The sequence below is a fragment of the Cyrtonyx montezumae genome, unplaced genomic scaffold (genome assembly GCF_038088225.1).
Source record: "Cyrtonyx montezumae isolate F1298 unplaced genomic scaffold, pur_monq_1.0 scaffold_3, whole genome shotgun sequence".
In the NCBI taxonomy this organism is placed as follows: domain Eukaryota; kingdom Metazoa; phylum Chordata; class Aves; order Galliformes; family Odontophoridae; genus Cyrtonyx; species Cyrtonyx montezumae.
This window is the reverse complement of record NW_027072034.1, coordinates 131327977-131352203: the sequence shown is the minus strand read 5'-3', so window position 1 is coordinate 131352203 and position 24227 is coordinate 131327977. Positions and strand designations below refer to the sequence as shown.

Genomic DNA, 24227 nt, shown 5'->3' with positions numbered 1-24227 from the left:
AGGCAGGGTTGCCAGGTACCAGATGCTGACAGGTTCCCATCCAACCTGGCCTTGAACACCTCTTGGATTGGAGCATTCACAACTTCAATTTGATGTTCATGTCATAGTAGCTCTTATTAGCCTCACTTACAGCTGTTCTAACTGTTGATAGTAATCCAGTTAACTAAAAAATCTGTTCATAGCACTTTATATTGCCCAAGAAGTGTATTCTAAGGAGAAAAAAATCCACATATTAGCAAGCAGCTAAACAAGGACAGAATATAACGCTGAACTTGCACCATAAATCCATGGGAAAATATATTATCTAACACCAGATTTCCAACTTGCACACAAGTTAGTTCTTATAATGGCAATGCACTTTACTGCAATATTGACAGTATCACAAGAGTAACTGGAAGACATTTTCATTCAGTAAATTTTGTAGATGTATAGAAGCAGTTCCTAATTTAAAGCACTTAGACTCAAAAGAAGTGGGATATCCAGATGAGAATGTAGGGTTGAATTGTAACTCTGCTTTCAGGGGTGATGACTAATGCTGAGAGAAAAACTGCATCTCCTTGACTCCAAGGTCACATGGAAGCATGGCAGCAAGCACAACTGCACTGTACTTCTGAGTGTCAAGCCCAGGTTTTAACCACATCATACCTAAAGCAGCTTTTGCAAGTCAATGCATAAAAGAGACACTTTGTCATACCTTATTATACTTAATTATACAAATCGGTCTCCCTAATTGCCTTTATTATGTGCTGATTATATACTGATGGCATGTATTGTAATTGAAATCCTTAACATAGCAGGGCTTTTTTGTTAACTTCTACAAACTACCTCTGAGTGCTTCTGAAGATACAATAAAAGAAGGGAAAACTAATTTGTGGAGCTTCACAACTCGTTCAGATTATCGCTATATGAAGAAGGAAGCACCTGAGGGAGTAAACTGTGGACCTAGGTTCACCTTATTGTCTTACCTTTCCAGCTCTGATCCATTCTCTGAGCTGGGATTCTTCATTTCTTCACAGAATTGATCCCAGCTGGTGACTAAACGGAAAATTCTGGGACACTGAAAAAAAAAGAGAAACATAACCCAGCAAAGCTTTTGCAGTTAATTTTACCCTGCAGCAGGGAGTTTGGGAAAACTAAGCAAGTGCCAGACATCAAGCTAGAAAGTGGTTCTTGTTTCCACAAAGCACTTAGTCACACTCTGCAATCCCACCTTCCTCCAGGCAGCTGGAGATTACATTTAGGTACACTCAAAATAAAGGCACTATAATAAGACTTCTATGTATCGCAGCATTGTGGAATGCACATATATATAATGTGTCACACCACAATCCCTCCTTTACTGTGCAAATCTATTAAGTGGAACTGGTTTTCTGAGCCCAATAATTAAAAAGTAATTGTACATTTTCAGACATACATGGAGTTATTTTGAACATGGCTGAGAATAACAGCAGTTAAAACAGCTCTCATACTCTTTTTGATTCCAGCAGCTGCTGGAAACAGCCTCTTCAAAGCCTCCTTCATTGTGGAAGTTCTGCCAACATCCCTTGCTATATATAAAGGGTTGCAGTGCCATCGTGTGGCAGAAAGTCCCTTTAAAATTGCCTATGGGTCCTCGTGACAGTTAGGGAAACAAAATCAAATATCTTAAAAATTTAAGCAGATTAGCTGATTTAAGGAATAAATATCCTACACCAAAAGTTTTCTAAAAATTGGCAGAATAAATTTATTGTTCTTCACCACATTTCCATGAAAATTTTCCCAAAAGATTAGAGGTGAAAGAGCTCCTAAGAATGACTAGAAATATCAAATACACCACTAAAACATTTTCTGTGCTTTAAATAATGAAAATATACAAGCATCTTCACATTATCTATAGCTTGTTATATGGTCTCCTGAACAGAGAGCCCACATCTTCAGGGCACAGTTGTCATCCATGGTGAAAAAACCATGACTGCATTCATAGCCACAGAAACAGATCATATGCGATGCAATTCTCTTTTTTTAAACTTATCACATTATTTTTGAATGCATGGACTATTTCCTGATAATTTGTTCAGAGGCATATCATTAGGCCACCCCTTGAGTACTGTGTTCAGCTTTGGGCCCCTCACTACAAGAAAAATATTGAGGACGTGGATTGTGTTCAGAGATGGGCAACAAAACTGGTGAGAGATCTGGAGCACAAATCTTATGAAGAGTGGCTGAGGGAACCGGGATTGTTCTATCTGGAGAGGAGAAAGCTCAGGGAAGACTTTATCACTCTCTGTAACTACCTGAAGGGAGGTTGTAGTGAGCTGCGGGCCAGCCTCTTCTCCCATGTAACTAGCAATAGGATTAGAGGGAATGGCCTCTAGTTGTGCCAGAGCAGATTCACACTGAACATCAGAAAATACTTCTCCAAAAGTACTGGAAAGTGTTGCCTAGGGAGCTGGTGGAGTCACCAAACCTGGAGGCACTCGAGGAACATTTAGATGTTGTACTGAGGGACATGGTTCAGTGGGAAATATTGGTGATAGATGGACCATTGTTCTGGATGATCTTTGCCAACCTCGGTGATTCTATGATAGCCTCATTCAAAATTGTTCTTTTCACATGTCATGCGATCAATAAACATAGCCCCTATTTTGCTGTCACATGCATTGGGATCTGATGATGTTCATCTTCCTATTTTTACTCCTAAAAATCTGGATGTCCTGTGCAGTCCCTTGACCTTCATTTGGTTTCAGGCAAAACTTCCAGAAGGACTTTGACTACTATCTTTCTAACCTCATGATATTGATCGTAACCTGTGGGACAATCTGGAAAACAGCACACCAGAAATCAGAGCAGCAGTTGTCCTGGGAGAAAACTTGTGATCATTTTCCCTTCCAACTCTTGTACCCATGCCTCAAGGCTGAATTTTCCATTCCACTTCCTCATGTACTCTCCATGGTCACAGAAGACCCACTATATTCTTTCTATTGTGCAAAGGAACGCTTTCTATTAATAGGTGGAATACTGTTCCAATAGGTGGGGAGGAAGGTATAAAGTCTTTGAATTGCTGGACCTCTTGGGAAAGTTTCTCTACAGACAAGACACGGATCCAGAGAGAATAAGAGAGACTTCCTCCATACTGCCTGAGGCATCCCAGCTGCCTGGCTTCTCTCTAATTTCAAACTGCTGGCCCTGATGTTGCAGCATCAGAGCAGCCAGGTGACAACGTGCAGACCTGGATGAAGGCTGAAGACCACCCACATACCTTGTAGCTCACTCATAGATAGGGAGCAAGTGGCTACTGTCTCCTTTATGAATTCTGCCTCATCCTCCTCCTGTTCTTGTGATAGCTCTGGTTTGTAGCCTTCCTTGTCCACTTCTTCCTCCTTCCCATTCTTAGTAGGAGTTTCTTTCCTTACTAAATAAACTGACTTTCAAATCCATTGTTTATTCTTGTGTTGAGGCAACAGATACTGGCACAATTCAGTTCACTGTTTCAGCCACATGACCCATCACAGGAGTTAGATGAGATCCAAAGGCATTTTCATCCTCTTAAGGGCGCTGAACAGTGTTTGACAGACACAGGCCAGACCCGAGCACAGCGTAGTGAGCCATAAATCTCCTGCACTGCCAGAACACACTATTTGAAAACATTCCGTCAGCTTTCTAGGAATCTGCACTTGTTCAGGGGTAAGTTCCTGACCCATTGCGGGTGACAGTTATGACAGATACCTGTCCGTATCCTTCCACACACCTTGATAACCATAACCAGCCTGCCCCAAGGCAGATCCCTGTGTGGCAGTCGTTTAAACCTTAGAGAAAACTAGAAACATGCAGGAAGCATAGTAATAGAACTTGAATAGCCTGAACACCCCAAGAATATTCAAAATTAAAATAAATAAATAAATAAGTAACTTACCTGTAGTAAAGATTGTACTCGAACAGCTTCCACAATAAGGATCCTGATATATAAGAAAAATGGCAATACTGAGCGCAAATACTACATTAAGTTCATGGTTGGTGTAACAAGCTAATGCAAGCTGTCAAAACCATAAACAAACTTATGCCAGCCCCCAGCAATGATAAACAGTATGAAAAAATTAAGAAAAAAAACTTGAAAACATGCAAATAAAACAACATTGTCCATGAATAAATAAACATTATAACCAGTGGCAATTAAAGTAATACATTAAACTAATATATTACTTTATATATATGCTGCAAGGGTTGTAAAAGCAAAGAGACAAGCACAAACAAGGAGGTGTTACAAAAGAAGGAAAACGAATGTTCACCCATCTCTGATGATCTAGGCTTACAGGGAAGGAACTCCAAAAAGGAGGGATATCCAACAAGAGATCCTTCCTCAGTGGCAGTCGCCCTTAGATAAGGTAACCAAGTGAATCACCTTCACCTGTGCTCCCAGGGCTGACCAGACCTTTCCTTCAGATGCTCATTCAGTGGTTCAGGCTGTGACTCAGCAGTTTCCATGCAAATGCTCATAAGAAATTTTGCCTTATGCTCTGGTCAGACCTGTCTTGAACTCAACCCTTCAGACTCCAAGTTGGGCACTACAATGTCTGCTGTGATTTAACCTGACAGGCAGCTCAGTGCTGCACAGCCATTTGCTTGCTCTCCCCTCCAGTGGAATGTGGGAAAGAATCAGACAAAAAGTATAAAACGCATGGGTTGAAATAAAAATTGTTTAATAGGACAGAAAAGAAAGGGAAAATAATAACAAGTATATTCACAAAACAAGTAACGTACAATGCAATTTCCCATCTGCCAACTGACATCCCGCCAGTCTCTGAGCAGTCCCCTCTCCCCAGACAGCTCCCCATAGTTTTATCATTCTACATGACACTGTATGGTATGGGTTTTCAATTTGAATCAGAAGTCCTGGTTCTGCCCCTGTCCAGATGTTTGTGCACCTCCAGTCTCCTCACTGACAGAGCAGCACAAGAAGCAAAAATGTCCTTGAATTCATGTAAGAATTGCTCAACAACAACCAAAACATGATTGCATATCAAAGTTGTTTATCTCCTAAATTTAAACTACAGCATCATACCAACCACTCTGAAGAAAATTACCCCAGCTGAAATCAGAACAGCTCTAAAATTTCAGATTAAAAAAAAAAAAAAACCTGTATTCTTTATTTTATTTTATTATTTTATTTTATTTTATTTTATTTTATTTTTTAGATCATGAAAAAATGGCAGGAGGAATGGAATGCAATGCTTTCCAATGTTCACCTTAGCAAAAAACAAAATCCTCAACATTAAAGAAAGAAGGGTTTGCTTGGGATGTTCACAATTCTTTACTCTGGGATACACTGCAGTTTCACTAATCCTCTGGTAACTATCCACATATGTCTTTACAGGCAGAACGCATAAATTTGCAGTGGAGCAGCGTATGAAGACATGACCTTCTCCCAGCAGTCATTTTGTTTGAACTGCTATAGCAGGCTTGAATCTCAATTTCTCCTTTACCTTTCTGTCTTTGAAAATGTATTATCACTAACACCCTAGACATGTAGGTCACATCTCCAAAGAGACCTCACCAGGACCCCTGTATTCATATCTGAATAAAAAGCAGAATGCTGACATTTAGATCCTTGATTGCAAACAGAAACGTTGCCACAATGCCAAGTTAGATATCAAAATTCTGTTTCTTTTGCCATTTGGCTCAAGTGAAATATAAGCACTGATTGTTTTACAAATTTTCTCTTGTGGGATTTTTTGCGACAATTTATAGCTTCTAACAATACTGTCTGTAAACATTTTGAGTCATTTCAGTGTTACACAAACTGCTATGAAAGATAGCCCCCAAAGCCTACCATTGGACAACAGATGATATATTTTAGGATTGTTAATGGTAAGTAAGTGTAGTTCTGTGAAGTTCTGAAGAGGTTGCAAAATATTTTCTTCAGCAATCATTGAATGTAAAGATAATTTAAATATTTTTTCTAACTGAGTAAATGCTAATCTCTTCTGACAACAAAAGTGCTTATTTTGAAGCAATTCTTCACCTACGTACCTATTGTATTTCTCTGGAAATAAATATATACACACTTAAACTACAATGTCTCCTCCAGATATAAGGAAAGCTTGGCATGTTTGCATTCAGTTGAAGGCCCAAAGTCTGAATGGCTTTTCAATTTGGTCAGATGAATCCTTAGAGTCCACATTTAGAAACCATGTTGAAATATTTTTTGCTTTATTCCAGAAAACTGACACATTTATTTAGTTTTGATTTAATCCTCCCAGAAGGACAGACAAAATCATTTTGCTTTCAGCTGTTGAATGCCATGTAACTTCAGTTAACTTTACTCTTGTATTATGTACTACTTTTATCAACATGGATGGCTGACTGGCTACAGCAAGACAAAATAAACATGTGTTTAACTCCTGTAGTTCTGCCACCCTCAGTGACCCAGTAAGAAACATCTGCACTTTTGTTCATTTTCTCTTGTTTAATAGCACTCTTTTCTCCAGCTCAGTCCTCAGATATTCTCATAAATTGACTGAATTGTCCCATCTTCCTCCTTTTGGCTTCCACTGACTTATGTGTCCTCTGTTACCCTTCCCATAGAGCAGGTGTGCCCAACCCATGGCCCACAGGCAGTATGCAGCCCTGAACAGCTAGAAATGCAGCCCTAAAAAATCACAAACTTTTAAAATTGTTATCTGACTTCTAGCAATGTTTTTCATGAGTCAATTGCACATAGCTCAAGCACGGGCAGCATAGGTGACAATGGAACACTGAGGACAGGAGGGTACAGTGCAGTGCTAAATCTGCCTCTTGCACCCACCACACACACGTGTTATATATTTTTCAATATATACTTATATTGAATATATTGAAAGTATAATAAAAAATAAAATAGAAAAAATATATATTGAATATATATCACTCTTTCAATTGAGTGTGAAATGTTGTGCCACTGATGTTTGTCCCCCAATTACTGTACTTGCTGGGGTATGGATAAAAGAAGGCTGCTTCTTAGCTGCTATCTAGTATTTAGCAATTGCTCTATGAATTTACTGCACCGTTCTCTGCTCTGACTTTCCTCCTCCTTAATTTTCTCTTTTCCCTTTTCAGAATTATTGTTGAGTATTTATAGGCAGAAGAGAGAAAAGAACCTAATTTGCGAGATGGAAGTGTCCAGCTTTCTTTCTGTCTGCAAGTGCTGCCTGGTCTGACTGCATAACAACCTATACCAGCTTTGAAGGGAAAAATGCATCCTTTGAGACTTGTGTTGACTGCCATTCCGAAAGCAAACTAACTATGTTCTACCAAGAGAAGGAAATGTTGAATGCTGAATATTTACAGGAGGACTGTTTTGCATTTGGAACAAGAATAATCCCCAGAATGACATTTGAAAATACTGAATACAGGCCCTCTCCATGTTTCTGTTAAGTTCATTTTTACTGTGGAATCAGTATGTTACATGGAATGCTATAGCATTTCAAAATAATAATGACAACTAACAGTAAAGGCAGCATATATTCTGGGCAACATGAAGCATGTTTGATTTAGGGCAAAAAATCTAATTGCAACAAGATAAACCACTAATACTATAGCATCTTTGAATTTATTGCTTAAAATTGACAGGAGTTTGATGGCATTGTTTGCCTTTAATTTAAATCAGTCTTGCTTTGTCATGCAACTGACAAATCTGACAAAGTACAACCAAAACAATAAGACCAGCATCCAACGTCAAAGGATGACTAAAAATTAATTAAGTATAAAACTGAATTTCCTATTGTCTAACTAGAGGCTACTGCTGAAAATCAAAAATAAAGTGAATTTACAGAGCACTGGAGAATACCCAATGCAGTAATCTCCCTTTCCTCAAGACAGGATAGACCCTAGAAGAGGTCATCTTTATTTAACCCTACATTATGAAATGACTCATTCAATGCCTCCTAATCATGAAAAATCATAAGAACACCAGTCGAAAATTAGTTCCACGTGTGCTTTTGCTTGAAGCATGCTTTTAATGATTCAAATTATATGAGTCAAATATTTGCTAACAGGCAAAGACAAAATATTAACTTCTTAAACAATACACTGAACTTCTTAGTCACTACTTACACATTACCTAAAACACAAGATCATTTTCAAAGACACTGATTGTCATTCTCTTTTCTATCTCTTTGTTGTTATGGTTTTCTGTCCCTTTGAAAAGTCATCCAATTAATGTCAGACTACTTCTGTCTAACAACGTGATTCCAAAACACAGGTCTCTTAAAGGATAATGCACTGTACAGTACATAGAATATACAACATAGCAAATCAACATATTCACTAGCACTGTAGATCTCAGTAATGCTCATTCAATTTTATAATATTATTTGTCACATTTCTAGTATCGTAGTCATTACTTCAAATGAAGAACTCCCCTTAAAATCTTGTCTGGAGTTGGCCCTACATATCACCATGCTGGGCCTGGATTCTCCCTGTTTGCAGATGGACTTTTCTGGATCTACTCCCTAAGATTTCAGGCTTCAGTTCAAAAAGGTATTCAAATGTAACCGAGTAATCCTACAGCTGTCAGACTGATCAGTCCAACTAGCATACAGTCATAGTCACACATATGTTTCCATGTTCTACAGTGTTGATATCTTTATATTCGTTTTCACTGACAGTTTTTCCCTCTTAATGACATAGTTTGCCACTGATAAGAACAGGCAACCATGATATGTCAGTTATATTATTTCAAGCCTGTAGCAATAGTTAGTACAGCTCAGTATCACTCTTTAATCCTACACTCAGTGACTTGTACACTTATTACACACACTTTTATGAGAAGCTTGATGGTGGGAGATAGAGGAAAGTATAATATCACATCAGGATATTAAAATGATTAAATTGTAATAGTTCAATATCCATACACATTTTAAATAACAGAAATGTTCTTCCTAAGCTTTGGATTTGTAGTATGATGATTAATGACTCCTCTTAAATGAGAGAGTTGGTGTGACAACATACTTCCCTGTAGAAGTCTCTCAGTGTTTGGTTCAGTAATTCTAAATCAAGTACATTCTTGGCAATTAAGTTTCACTGTCAACATATTCTGTCTGTAGCTTAAATAAATGAGCAGTTACTAACAAGTCTGCCTGTAATGTTTCCTTCAGGATTCACATATTCCACTACAAAGTTTAGAACAATATTTCACAGATGGAAATTGCCAGTTCTTAAAGATTCTTGACAGCTGGTGACACACAATTATAACCTATTTCGTAATGGCATGTAGAATTTTCCATGTGATCACGCATGCGATGGATTGCTCATTTTGGTACAAACATGAACTAAAATACCTGCATACTTAAGCACAACTAAACAACTTTGACACCATATCCATTGGATAAGAGTATAGTCTTGAGTATTTGCCTCCTTTTTCTTTCTACAAAATATTTTCCAGCTGACACTGTTCACAGTCCGCTTGTCAAGACAACATACATCAGAAGGGATGCAAATGCAAAGCTTTCTCTGACTTACCTCAGAGCTCAGGAAAACTCTGCTCACTCTTCTTACCTACTGAATGACAGATCAACCTGTGCAATGAGCTTGAAATTATGAAAGCTTTTCCTCCTCAGGGATCCTCCTCCTTTCACCAAGGTAGCTAGCTCTTCAACTTTTTCCTTCTTATGTGTTCCATTCCTTTCAGGCTTCAGATTTTCCTTTGACAATGTAAGGAAAAGCAATTAGAGATATTTTTTGCAGGAAAGACCACCGGTTTCTTCCAGCTGGCCTTTGTTCTTTTTGTAACACTGTTTGCATTTACCTTCCCGGAGTTTGTCTTAGCCTATATATATTTATTATAGATCTTTTTTTTTTTTTCACTTTTCTCCCCTCTTTCAACACCATATCACTTACACCCAAACAAGAAAGAGTTGGGTGTTTCTTGGACAAATCCTAATGCTACGGCAGTCAGTCACCTACACATCAGACAGCCTTATGAATATCTCAGAAAGGGATGAAGTTGAATAGGGTAGTCGGATCCTGACACAAAAAGACTGAAGGCTAATTAGGCTTCGAGTCTTAAAACAACATGGAATTAATCAGAAGCACAAATCATTATGCTCCACAATAGGCATTTCTTTCAAAGCTTGTGTTCTTATTTCTGTTTTACACTCAGAGACATTGGCCTAAACAGAAACAGAAGCCAGGAGGGAAAAGGTCTCCACTGTGACAGTGTTGCATTTGGGTTTGGGCTGCTGGAATAAGCAATCTCCATTCCTTCCAGCAGTCTCTATTGTGTCTATTTGCAGGTGGGATCACAGAATCATAGAATCACAAAACAGGCTGGACTGAAAGGGACCTCAGAGATCATCTAGTTCCAACCCCCTGCCATGGGCATTGCTGCCACCCACCAGATCAGGTCGCCTATGGCCCCATCCAACCTGGCCTTGAACACCTTCAGAAATGGAGCACCCACAGCTTCTCTAGGCAGCCTGTGCCAGTGCCTCACCATTCTCTCAGTGAAAAAATTCCTCCTGATATCTAACATCTCCTAATTTAGATTAAAACCATTCCCCCTTCTCCTACCACTATCAGACTATGTAAAATATTGATCTCTCTCCCATTAAGTAGTGGAAGGCTGCAATGAGGTCTCCCCTTAGCCTTCTCTTTTTCAGGCTAAATAAGCCCAGGTTCCTCAGCCTGTCTTCATAGCAGAGTTACTCCAACCCTCTGACCATCCTCTTCATCAGCTCGACATCTTCCTCATATTGGGGCTCCAGGCCTTGAAGCAGTACTGCAAGTGGGGCCTCACAAGGGCAAAGCAGAGAGGGACTAACACCTCACTTGACTTGCTGGCCACCCCTCTTTTGAGGCTTTGCAGGCTGTGAGCACACACTGCTGGCTCATGTCCACCATAACCCTGAAGCCCTTCTCCACAGGGCTGTTCTCAAGGAGTTCTCTCAGACTATATGCGTAGGTGAGATTGCCCTGATCAAGGTGCATCACTTTGTACTTTGCTTTGTTGAACATCATTAGTTCACGTGGGCTCATAGTTTAGGCTTGTTCAGGCCCCTTTGAATGGCAGCCCTTCACAACTCATGTCTAGCAGCAGAAATATACTAACAGGTGAAAGAAAGTGTATTATATTTATCATGGACATCAGTAGGCATTTTTTAGCTCAGAGCCCTTCCCTGTGATATACATGAGTCATTCAAATCAGCCCTGGCTCCTACAAGGTCGGGTACACTGATATACACAGAGCCAGAACATCAATGAAGTACGAGGAGAATCAGATGAGTGCTAGTACAGAAGTGCTTGACTTCCTAGTCCCATTGGATTCTGGGCTCAGCTGGAACAAGAAGTTGACCTCAAGGATTGCTCTCAAGGACTGTGGATTTTTTTGGCAAGTGACACACAGGTCCCCACAGTACAGTCCAGGACAACTTTGCAGAATTAGTTTAGCCTCTGCACTGCCTCCACCACCCATCTGTTCTTCTCTCATCCATCCTTTCCTACAGCGGTTGCTACGTGTCCTAATGAAAAGGAAGAAAAGGGGACAGGTGTTCAGTCATTTTTACTTCTTCACATTTATTTACACAAAGGTCATGGTAGCAAGCAAATTTAAGGTAAAATTTGTGTATTGCTTCTCCATTTTGGAAGGATGTTCTGATCACCCATTCTAAAAAACTCCTCTTCTGGGAACCCAAAGAACTATTAGGAAACACTGAAACGAAGCCTTTAACTTACATTACAGTAATTTGTTAATCATAGAGTTACAGAATTGCTCAGGTTGGAAAAGACCTTCAAGATCAAGTCCAACTGCAACCAAACCATACTACCCTAACTCTAACAACCCAGTGCTATATCATGTCCCTGAGCACCACATCCAAACGGACTTTAAGCACATTCAGTTGTGGTGACTCCACCACCTCCCTGGAGAGCCTATTCCAGTGCTTAACAACCCTTTGTGGAAAGAAGTTTATCTTTATAACCAACCTAAACCTCCCCTGGCACAACTTGAGCCCATTTCCCCTTGTCCTGTTCCCTATCACCAGTGAGATGAGACCAACCTTGCTCTCACTGCAATCACCTTTCAGGTATTTGAAGAGAGCAGTAAGGTCTCCCTTCAGCCTCCTCTTCCCCTCCTCTTCCTAGAGTTTGATGTAAGCAAATGAACGTGATAACATGATATACGTACACAATTACTCATTCTAACTTATTTCATTATAAGTATGTCATTCTATGTCATTTTCCATACTTGTCAACAATAACACATAACAGGACCAGTGAGTTCTTAGCATTTGGTGGTATGTTGATATTTTCCAAGAAGCTTTCAGAGAGACACGTGAAAGAAAGACACACATTCCATGTGACAGTAAATAAATATAGAGAGCAGCCTCTATAAATAATTTGTGTTCATCATCTTACATAAAGAAGTGGAAAGTTAGCCACTTTTTGCAATCTATTACATGGTTTGTAGCAGTTTGGTAAGAAAACCTACAGGCTTTCTCACTATTATTACGCTGTCACGTGGCTGCAGTCAGGAACTGACTAAAGAATAATGCCTGTAAGCACAAAAATATAAATGGAAATACAAGTCAGTGATTTGGAAAGAAAAAATATATATATAAAACAAGAGGAACTTTTTTTTTTTTTAATAATTTGTCATTTTATATAGTATAGTATACAACCTTAGTAATGAGCACATGGGAGGATTTCTGAGGTTAGAGCACATGGACCAAAATATGGGGATTTTATTCCTTGACAGGAAAACTCTTCGCACCAGCTTGGATAAGTCATTTTTCTATTCAGCATTTCTTCCATCAGTAAATAATCATAAAAATGTCTCCTAATCCTTATGTGGGATGCTGCATACTGTTTATGTTATGTAAGAAAGAGGTCTGATTCTCTGCCTCCCCTCCTCCTGCTGATGTGGTGAGCAGGGCAAGGAAAGCCTTTGAGGCAAGGCAACACAACTTCTTCAACAGAGACAGTGAATAGGACAGCTGTAAACTGTAAACATTTGACCTTTAAGCTTCAGAACAGGGAATACTAGGTGTTATCAGTCCAGGAGACTTGTACTGGGGAAAACGGAAGAAAGACTGTCTCTCTCGCTCATGCAGGTATAAACTCCTGGCTTGTCTACCCATGTTTAGGAGAGGTTGAAAATAAAAATAAATTGGAAAAAAACAACTGTTCAATTTTCATAGAATCACAGAGAGATTGCAGGGGTCATTAATGATCCCTTAGTTCTAATGCCACTGCCATGGTCATAGTTACTACTCACTAGATCAAGCTGCCTGGGGCCCCATCCAGTCTGGCCTTGAACACTTCAAAGGATAAGGCATCCACAGCTTCTCCGGGCAATTTGTCTTCTACTGACTTATAAATATAATGGGCTAGCACCTTGTTAGCTCACTTGTATTCCTCTTTGGAATAAACGAATTCAAAAACTGGAGAATACTTACCACTCTGCCCACACTCACTGGCCCACATGCTAGCATTATAGTGGGGCTAAGAAAATGTCTCATAAAAGGACCTTAGAAAATCCTCAGCCACCTTCCCTTAAACAAATGGAAAATAGGGATGCTGTTGCACCTGAAGTGCTTCTTGAATACACAACTTTCAAAGACAAATTGCATATTCAAAGTTACTTTTCATCTTTTTTTTCTGTTAATCTTTATTGTAATCTAGGCAATGCTTATTACAAGGAGGCTACACGCATCCCTGGTTCTCAGTTCCTTATAATTTACAAATCCTTGTTTGTTTTCTATAACCAAAGGATATAGTGGAAGGAGCTATTGAAGTTGTACTGATTCTCTGAAAGACTTAAGTCTGAATCATTGTGGATGTTTCCAAATAAAGGCGAGAAAAAGTAATTTTGTTTATGTTCTAGACAAATCTGACATTTGCTTTACAAAATGCCAGTATTCTCCTTTTATCTTACTCTTTTAAAGAAGAGATTTGAGGAATAACATCAGAAGACATCTTCACACCTAGGGCAGACATTTTATCCCTCCTCAGATGGCCAAACTGTAACCCTTTGGAAAGGGTTTTTCCATGCTTTTTCATGCCATGTATCTTATTGGTGATAACTGCAAACTTTCCAACAGATCCCACTGTGTACTCAGCATCTTCAGTCACAAAGATGGTACAACTCTAAGCTGGTATGGAATTCAAGATCTTGGCCATGACACTTGAACTCAGAATATGCAGCTTCTCTTCTCCATTGCCTCTGCTTTCATGCTGTGCTCTGGTATTCCTGGAATGTTCAGACACAGGTATCATATGGAGCAGCTCTGTGTAGAGCAGTTCAGGAAGCACAGACCATGAGATTGAAAAATTTGCCTATACAGGAGGCCTGAATTTGTCCTACCAAGCTTCAGGTATGTCTTACGTGGCTTGAGGCCTGAGTTAAATAAGATAATGTAGACGTTCTTATGTAGCAGGCTGTCCTGGGTTCAGCCAGTACAGATTTAATAGCACATCAGTGTTTTGGTTGTTGAGTAATGGGTGCACAACCAGGTGAGGCCATTTGGCAGGGAAGAGCTTCTGCCTTTATGGCATGGCAGCAGGGGGTGAGGCAAAGACAGGATATGTGGCCTGAATTAGGCCAAGGGTTATTCCATCCTATGTGGTGTCATATGGAAGGGCATAAGGCTGTGGGTAGTTGGCTACGGTGGGCAGCCTCTGTTTGGAGGTGTCAGTCATTGTGTGGTGAGACATTGCATTGCTGGCAGGGCATCAGACAGCAGGCAGTTCTGTTAGCTGGGTGTCGAGTCATGAGTAATTGCATTGTGGATATATATGTGTACATATATTGTTATCATCTCATATCTGTTTCCATTTTCCTTTTCTATCTTAGTAAGTAGTTTTTATCTCACCCTACAAGTTCCATTTTGTTTTCATTTCTCTCCTTCATTCCACTTGGGATAGGGAGCATGGTGAGTTAACAACTATGTGGTGATGTGCTGGGCTGCTTTTGGGTTACATCACAACACAGGCAATGGAGAAATGGCTTAATCTGAGTAGGTGGGGAGGAATGTCACTTCTCATTGACTGGGACTAGCTAGGGGAAAAGTCTAGGACTGGGAAGAACTGGAGCTATGAAATCTTTCATAATCCAATGTGAGGCTAATCCTCAAGAACTAATGTCCCTTCCATCTCAAAATGACAATTCAAACGAGTAAATAACTGCACTATGCCCCTTCACTTATCTGTAAGATGGGTATAACAGAATGCCCTCACTTCAGGAATATGCTGTGATAATAAATTAGTGAATGCTTGTGAGCAGGTATTCAGTGAAAAATTGAGAGTATTTGGGGGAAAATGGTTATATATTCAGAATAGCTTTGAAAAGTGTGTAGTAAATTAGGCATGGGGGCACGCAGTGAATAATAATAAAAAAAAAGAATAGCTGCTTATTCAGCTGAATATATTTTTTCCTTTGGAAAAAAAATCATTCAGTCATAACACTAAAGGCTCTTATGCTTGTATGCACTAGGGATATGAAGAAAGATTCCATAGCATGCTTAATATTTTCAAATACAGTGAGTAGTATTTTATTATATCTAATTTCTTTATAATCTTTGAGGCCATGGAAATGAAGCAGAAGAAATTCCTAAGTATTTGATAAAATGGACTCATGAATACTGCAAAAAGAAAATGAAGATTTAGAACTTGCCAACTACTTCATGCTGTAAAATATTACTATGCCAGTGGAGAAGACACAGCCTGGCAACATCTGGCACTAGCCAGATGTTAAATGAACTGCAGTTAACTTATGTCCATACTACAGTCATAAAAATCTTGGAGCTTTGGCGCATCTGACACGGTTCTCTTCCACAATAAAATAATTTCAATATGGTGGCAGATGGGAAGCCATAATTTAAATGAAGTATCACTTCAAATCAGAGGACAGTCTTGTAAAAAATTTAGAAGTGCAGAGGATGATACTAGTGCCTTCTTTCCTACTTCAGCAAACTCTCTAAATTGATTTCATAAACAGGTGATATCATGGCATATGCTTTTTCCGGATGGGTATTATAGAACTAATTCTGAGGGTTGAAGTTCATTTCGAAAAGTGCATACTTATTAATAACACAGACTTGGGACCTGATCTCCAACTCTGTGACACCACTATGAACAAAAAGTAAAGTCATGAAAGTTAACAGAGATATACCATTATGATGGCCTAAGTGCTTACGGAATTCAGCCAAACACAACTACAAATTTCACAGGGCACTAGGAGATATCCTTGAGATTGTCTCCAGTGTAGTATGTAGATATCTTTATTTCCTTAATATTCTCGGCCCTGACTTAATATCTTGCCTGAAGTTTTCCTCCAATTTTTTTTTTCTGAAATGCATTTTTCTTGAGGCACATGCAAACATTGTGTATAATTTTATCTTTATATTTCAAAAAAGTTTGTTCCAAATCTCCCTGAAAATGGAATGTGTCTCTTTTAACATGCTACTACTGATCCTGCTGATTGGTGTCACACATCAGTGACACCTCCAGTATCAGGAGGAACATAGCCAAGTTGCAAGTATTTGTTACTGTTAGAGCACATGAGAAGTACTTTATTGACAGACTATATACACAGACAGTTTGTACTATATAGATAGCACGAACAGTGTAGGAAGTGAAAGGATGGTCATGCACTTTTACAGTTAAGAGTGCGGCTTCTTTTGAGAAAACTGGATTCTTTTGTAGTTATTTAGATTAAAAAGGAGTTTCACTGAAAAATGTCATAACATCTGAAGCTTGTAAGATAAAACATCTCGTCCCTCTCTTTTTTATGTGCTAAGATAATTTGTAGATATTCTAAGGGTAGAAACCAATCACACCTTTCTATTTTTAAATCTATTTTTATATTCATTAAATAATTTACATAAATAAGTGCCTTCTTTATGGAACTGTATATCCAAAAGTGCCAAGATTATTTTCTCCCAGTGCTTCATTGCCTAATTAATATTTCATTTTCTAATCATAGATTCTGCCTCTTGTGCTCGAGTTCAATAGTTTACTCATACCATGTTCAAGAGTGAACTAAAATATCCAAAATATAATATCAAACATATAACCTGAAACTGAAATAATTCCGTTTCACAAGCAAAAAATCATGAGAACATGATCAAAAATTCAAATATAAAGTCATAAGCCTCATGACGTGTATTATTCTTCCAAGTTTCTGTGAAGATAAGAAATCATAGAACCTACTGTTCCCTGTAGTAGGGTCAGTCCCTCCACATCATTAATACAAATGTACTGAGTATATCCTCCATCACCTGGTTTACATTTGCAAATGAAGAATGAGGTTGCTAAGTCCTGACTTACACTACGCTCATCATCCTATGTTCCCCTGACAACCCAGAGAGAAAAACAGACATCACCAGAGATTTGTGCTGGGCACCTACCTCCAGATGAGCATCAAAAGGGCCCGCACAATACTTGAAATCAGATGAAAGAAATCGTGTCCTGAATGTATGGGAGATAATCCTTTTGCATGCTCTGAACACACCTTTATCTTCAGTTTGCAAATGATAACAAGAAAAACAGTTTTCTTAAGTTCTTTTACATTTGAGCTGAGCACAAAAAGAACATATGGAAGACGCAAGCTTGTCTCTTGAGATAAGTGCTTGGACATAAGGCGACCAATACAGAGCTGAAAGTCAGGCCTTCAGGTGGCAGTGAGCAGCAGTAGTTGAATTTTTGCTTTTGCTGATGAGATTGTAAAACGTGAGACAGAATCCTGTAGAGCTTTCACATAAAACCAGTGAAGTGATGAGGATCCTCTGCATAAAAGTTAGAGAAGCAGCAGGAGAACCAGCAAAGGATAAGCTGGAAAAGTCAAGAGAGGAGGAGGAGGCAGGAGGGTGACAGCTTGAGGAAGATTCCAATGGAGAGCTGATACTGAGTTTTGACTTTAAAAATTCATTATAGATATAAGCCAAAGCAGTGACTATCAAAACAGAAAAACAAGACTTAAAAGAGCATAAAAGAGAAAGAAATCTAGTTGACGAAAGTAAACAGTTTTAGAGTGAGTGAAGTGTTATTGAAAGAGATGTTAGAAGAGAAAAAAGCCAAATGCTACTACGTGAAGTAGAAAACGCAGATACTGAATAACTAATTGATTCTGTGCTCCAAAAAGAAACTTCAACATTGCAGTAATCACTCTCCTTTGTGGCCATACCATTTGGTTTTGGGACACTAATAAGAAAAATGATGGCAATTATTCCGGGATTCTTTTTTGCCATTTCAGAGACACATAGTAGAATATATGAAAATATCTATGGACTTTCTCTAAGGCCTTTAAGGAAAGCAATGGGTCCCATCCAACTTGCAAACAGTATGCAGAAGTACATATGTGTGTATGCTCAATCATGGCTCGCAGATAAGACTTCAGCAGAGCACCCATTCCAACAGCAAAGAACAAAGTACTCCCCAGGAACCTGTATGAGGGATAGCAAGGAAATGGAGCTGCAGTACCTTCAACAGACAGGATTCTCTTGTAGGCCCAAAACAAGTCTTCAGCATAGTTCTATAAATTACTCAAGCAAATAGCAGATTTTCTAGAAATGTTAGGCTTCTGGAAACTCAAATCAAAAGGAATGTTTAAAAAATTATTCCCACAGCTCTAGCTTTACTTGCAGAAGTGTGCCTTCTTATTTACGAAACTGGGAAAACCAGAGATCTGTGATCCAGCTTTTGAAAAATCAATGATTGCTTCTAGTGGGTAGTGAACTCTTTTTGCATTTCACTTCAAAGATACAAGTTACATCATTTCCAGATTGTTTTGTTCAAGAACAAGAACTCATATTAGTAACTTTCAGAGCAGAGTGTGACTTGCCCCTTCATGAGCTATAAAACAAGACCATACAGGAAAAAGCTCAAAGCAACAGCAGATAGTATTTGGTTGAAACAAACCTTTTTGTTTCATGTTTTACTCTTCATTATTTAAATTTGGGAGTGAATATGAGAGTTCCAGTTGGCCTTGCCCTATAAAAGCTACAGTAGTCTGGAAGGGGAGAGGTCAGATGTTGCTCACTCCCCTTTCTCAAAGGACTCTGCTGTGGACTTTCTGAAAACCGTTCGAAGGTTTATAGGGAAGGTTGGGTAATGCTGGAGATTACACCATGTCCCTGAGCAGTCTGTTCCACTCCTAAACTTTCCTAACCATTAAGAAGTTCTTTCCAACTTCCAATTTAAATTCTCCTTATTGCAGTTTAATCCTGTGGTATCTTGTAGGCATAATGGATGTGATGAATAATTGCCTTCTTGCTGCTGCTTTCTGCATATCTGAAAACTATCTGAACGGTCCTTAGAAAGCAAAAATGTTCTCCAAAAGGTTTTGTATGGAAGATAAAATATCTGAAGCGCGGGAGGCAAAGAGATGAGGCTGGACTCTTCTCAGCAGTGTGTGGTGATAGGACAAGAGGAAATGGCCACAAACTGAAGCATAGGAAATTCCGCACAAATGTGTGTGGGAACTCCTTCCCAGTGCAGTGCCGGAGCAGTGGCACAGCTGCACAGAGAGGTGGTGGAGTCTCCTTCTCTGGAGACGCTCCAGACCCGCCTGGACGCCTACCTGTGCAACCTGGGCTAGGGAGCTGCTCTGGCAGGGGGTTGGACTCCGTGATCTCTGGAGGTCCCTTCCAACCCCTACAGTTCTGCACTGCTGTGATTCTGTGAAGGAAGAAAAGGAAGGAAAGAAGGAAAGAAAGAAAGGAAGGAAAAGAAGGAAAGGAAGGAAAGACCTTACTGCTCTCATATTGAGCCACAAAGCCTTTCAAATGAACAAAAATTGATCCTTATATTCCCGGAGTGATTTCTTTAAAGTGGGTGAAGCAGGCAAATCGTTTCAAGTCGAGCAATCGTAACAATCCTATTTCAGGCTCCTTGCCTCGCACAGAATGCCACCCTGCCTTTGATACAGATGTATGCTGATGTGCACTTACTGGCACCAGTTTAAAGAGGAATAAGTCCCAGAATAAGACAACCGCGGCACGTGCTTCTCTGCGAGAGGCTGCAGTGGCAGTTCTTCCAATTATAGCTCTCCAGCTCAGTCCGCTCGGGCAATAATGCCGCACGACGGCCGCGGGCTGTGCACGTCAGGGAGGGCCCCGCCAGGAGCGGCCCCCCCGCCGCGAACACCCCACCGCCTATATAGGGGCGGCGGGGCCGCTCCGATCCGCGCTGGGCAGAGGGTTCCGTGGTACCATGGCCCTGGGCCGGCCGGCGGGGCGGGCAGGTGGGGACGGGACTGAGAGGACGGGACGGGACGGAGCGGACGGAACTGAGTGTCCGTGGCCCCGACACACCGCTCCCCGCAGGTCCCGGCGCGGCGCTGGCGCTGCTGTGGCTGCTGGGGCGGGCGGCGGCCCCCCCGGCCATGTGCACCCCGAGGGATGCGGGCTGCCGTCTGCTCAGCGTGGCCGAGCTCTTCGACCGCGTGATCCGGCACTCGGGCAGGATCCACAGCTTGTCCACCGAGCTGGTGAGTGCCCGGCCGGCCCCGCGCCGGGAGGAGGGCCGGGGTGGGGTCCGTGGGCTTGTTGAGGTTTTCTTCCCCCGCAGGAAAAATACTTCACGCCCCGTGACAACGAGCTGAGCAGCCCCGCGAGAAAGTGTCACACGGCCACCATGCTGACCCCCAACGACAAAGAGTTCGCCCAGAAAATCCCGGTAAGGCACGTCAGGATGCGGGACGGGCAGCCCGTCCTTATACCTAGCTGTTGGAAAAGATGCATACATTGTCACAGATGTCAATGCTTACGTGCACTGTTTCTATTTACTAGTTCCAATGGAGGCACTGTGGTGGTGCTCCATCTAAGTGACAGGCGTCCCTTTGCTTGCTGTGCATGTTGGACCGATCAGTGCCACTGTGAAGTGTAAAAAGCAGTGGGGAGAAACGTCTAACAGTTGTTATCTCTGAATCGATAGGTGAGAGGAGAAACTGCCAATTGTTCTAGACACATAATGGCAAAGAGAACAAATCGTTCTTTGAAGAAAGTCAAGAGGAGTTTCTTTAGACAGAAGTTGAGGAGGCCAAGGGTACAGCAGCAGGAGAGGCTTTCTCCTGCAGGAGGAGACAGAGTGAGGCGTAGGTCAGCATCCTGTTCCTCTGTGACATGGAAGCTCCCTCACGGAGTTCAGCTGGAAAAGGAAATGGAAATGCAGCCCTGACTCATGCTGGGAGCCTGCTGCCTCATTTCTGAGCTGAGGTCACCAGGGAGCTCAGAAGGCCGCTGGGTTTCTGTTACAGAAGCAGCTACCCCGAGCACCAGGCACTTTCCTCGGAAACATATCTACAGCACACCTTTAATGGTATAGCTATAACCTATGAGAGGTGCAAAGCGATGCAGCTCCTTGCTGAAGTGCAGGTATTGCAGAATGGGTGTCTGGATGGGACCTCTTGGGGTTGTCAGATACCCTGCAGGAGTTCCTGAAACTTTTTGGTCCCTTTTAACTTGGAAAGGAGTGCCACCATTTTACTAATGCTACACTGCAGAACACAGGAGTGTGAGAAAGCTGAAAAGAAGGCAAATACAAATTTTTGTTTCTTGTATCTCCACAAACAACTGGAGACAGAGTAGCCTCTGTATATTTGCAAGCTACTGAATTGCACACATAACTCTTAACCCTGCAGAGATTTCATTGTGAGACCGAATTCCTATGAGCTGCTGCAAACTGAGAAATTCCTTGTTTTCATTTGTAAGAGAGAAGAACTAACCTACTTGATCTTGAAACTTCTGCAAGCTTGGAAAGAACCACTTTCCCACTTCAACCAGCACATTGAGAACCTTCAGGAGCTACCTGGTGAGAGCCTTGGCAAAGCAAAGGAAATCAGCAACATGGTACACGAGCTGGAGACTGGGGTTGAGAAAGTGACTGAAAAGGTGAGGTTTTTAGTGTAACTTATTTACACCACACGTGTAATGCAGATAACTTCTGGGGCTGATGCATACTTTCACTTGAGCTGAGTCCTTACTTCGAGCAGAGGCTCTGATTCAGGACCAGCCTTAAGCCTGGTGGCTCATGTTCAAATTCCTTAATGCTTCCAAACTGTGTGAGAAGATCTTTGTTAAAATAAGAGCCTTCTTCATTGCCTTGTGTCCCTGAGTGATCGCAAAATGTCATACTAACAAAACATAGTGGTCTTTGTTATATAGATTCGGCATTTTTTCAGCCAAAGGATGCAACTGAATTCACGCAGTGACAGACGTGTAGATGACAGTTTTATGTTCATAATGTGTAGATCAACATTTTAATCATGTGAAATGGGAAAGAAAGAGGCAAGCACAAAGAGTAGAACTTCTTACATTTTCATGTATGAGCCAGCAGTGCCTTTACTTTTCTTGCATATGGAGGAGACATGGGCTGATCACCACAAATACTTGAATTTTTTGTTTTCAGTCTTCTTCTGATTCATATTTTAACTAATTCAGCTATCACTACTGGCTGCTGCAGTGAGCTCCTTCCTAAGGGAGCAGTTTCTGAGGCTGGATCTTCAAGGCAGCAGTGGCATGGGTTAAGTCAGGTGCCATTCACAAAGCCATTCCAAAATTCCTTTCTGAACTCTGATATTAATTATTGTGTGTATTTTTTATTTTCTTCTTTATCTTCTCATTACTAGCTGGAATCTGTGATCTTTGCATTATTTGTGCATTCATATCCAAACTCATTTGGAATTTTGGTAGACAAATTTTGTAGTGTATGTCCATTCTGACCTCTTGTGTATCATGGACATATTATGCAGTAGACACATAATTAAAAAAAAATAATGAAGCAAACAATCCAATATTTTGCAGGGTGTTTTTGAGCTGTTTTTGGTTGGTTGGTTAGTTCTGGGGGGAGGTTATTTGTGGATTGTTTTCCTTTTTGATAAGATACTAATTCTAACCTCAGTTCATACTGTGAAGCTACTACCTCTGGGAGGCAATAACCATCTCCAGATTTCATCAGCTTAAACAGCACCTGGCAGATGTTCACATCACAAGATTCTGTGGGCAAAACTCACTGAAGTAAATGGCTGCAAGTCCGAAGACTGATTTACTGTATTACTTTGAGGAAACAACCATCAGCAAACAGTGGTTTCTGTAATCTTTGTAATTCCTGCTTTACTGATCAATCACACCATTTCAGGCTAGTCGTAGGTATGGGCACTGTTAGGAAAAAAAGGCAGTGTTGTTTCTTTGTAAGGAATTTTCTATGTGTACATGAAAGTGCTGGGGCAGAACAGCCCAACACAGTGATACATTGGTTGACTTGTGCACTAGTTTTTTAAAGATTTGTTTATACATAACTACTCCTTGTACTTCATTTCCTGTTTCCAATACAGATGCTGTCCATGGGCATCATCAGCAATTCGTTACATGGAATGGCATCATCTGAAGCTGCTGGCTTATCAATTAGTAATGAAGCAAACGTGATGAGTGACTCTGACTTTATTCACTGTTTTAGGAGAGACTCCAATAAAGTTCAAAGCTACTTGAAAATTCTGAAATGTAGGATTATGCCAGAAAACAGTTGTTGAGTAGTAATCTCTTAGCAAGCAGTTTTTAGCATGCTGTTTATTAAGATAGAAAAATATAATTTATTCTTGAGACTGTTATCCTATGCTAATGGAGTATTAAATAAAGCATCGTGTGTGTGCGTGGGTAAGCACATACAGACAAAAAGGAGTAGTCTGGCAGTAGATGAGGCAATATCTTTGGCACAGTTTAGACATACACACAGCTGAAAATGAAAGTTAGTTTGTTAAACCTTGGTACAAATATATCTAAATATGTTTCCATATGGAAGGCAGTGCTCAATTCTGGTCTGAGTGCCACTTTAATGTGAGAGTTGGGTATGGCTGATACAGCAGTGAGCCTTTCCCATAGTGTTTCCTGACCCAGTGCTTGGATTTTACAGTAGTGATGACAAACTTCACAATGAATAAAAATCTGAAAGCTGTCAGAGAATTTACAGTATTCACATTTCCCTAACAGTGGAGTGGTGCTAACTGCTGTTTATAGAACAAAACCTCTCTGCATTCACATCCTAAATGAGCCCTTTAAATAGACACTTATAATCAACATGGATTTATCTTTAGCCTTCTTGACTATTTCATCCCTGAATGCTCTTTTCTGGCCTCCTGTGATTTTGATGGTTGTTGACAGTTGCTGGAGCTCAGGCTGCCAAGAACGTAGAGTAAAATGCTGATGACTGTTTCATATTGATGCTGGATTTGATCTTCAGAAACTCAGAAAATGGGAAAATGCTTCAAAGGAACATATACGCAG

The 24227-nt window shown here is 40.4% G+C and overlaps 1 protein-coding gene across 1 annotated transcript; it reads left to right on the top strand.

The window, feature by feature from the left end:
* The first annotated feature begins 20160 nt into the window (after positions 1-20160).
* Positions 20161-23476, top strand: LOC136051844 (prolactin-like). The gene is made up of 5 exons (XM_065741482.1): positions 20161-20191; positions 20274-20437; positions 20518-20625; positions 21660-21839; positions 23282-23476. The coding sequence occupies exons 1-5, from the start codon at positions 20161-20163 to the stop codon at positions 23474-23476; spliced, it is 678 nt and encodes a 225-aa protein (XP_065597554.1).
* The last annotated feature ends 751 nt before the right edge of the window (positions 23477-24227 follow it).

Coding starts and splice junctions, on each gene's coding strand:
- LOC136051844 (XM_065741482.1), top strand. CDS start 20,161: ATGGCCCTGGGCCGGCCGGCGGGGCGGGCAG. Junction 20,192..20,273: donor CCGGCCGGCGGGGCGGGCAG/GTGGGGACGGGA, acceptor CGCTCCCCGCAG/GTCCCGGCGCGGCGCTGGCG. Junction 21,840..23,281: donor TTGAGAAAGTGACTGAAAAG/GTGAGGTTTTTA, acceptor TTTCCAATACAG/ATGCTGTCCATGGGCATCAT.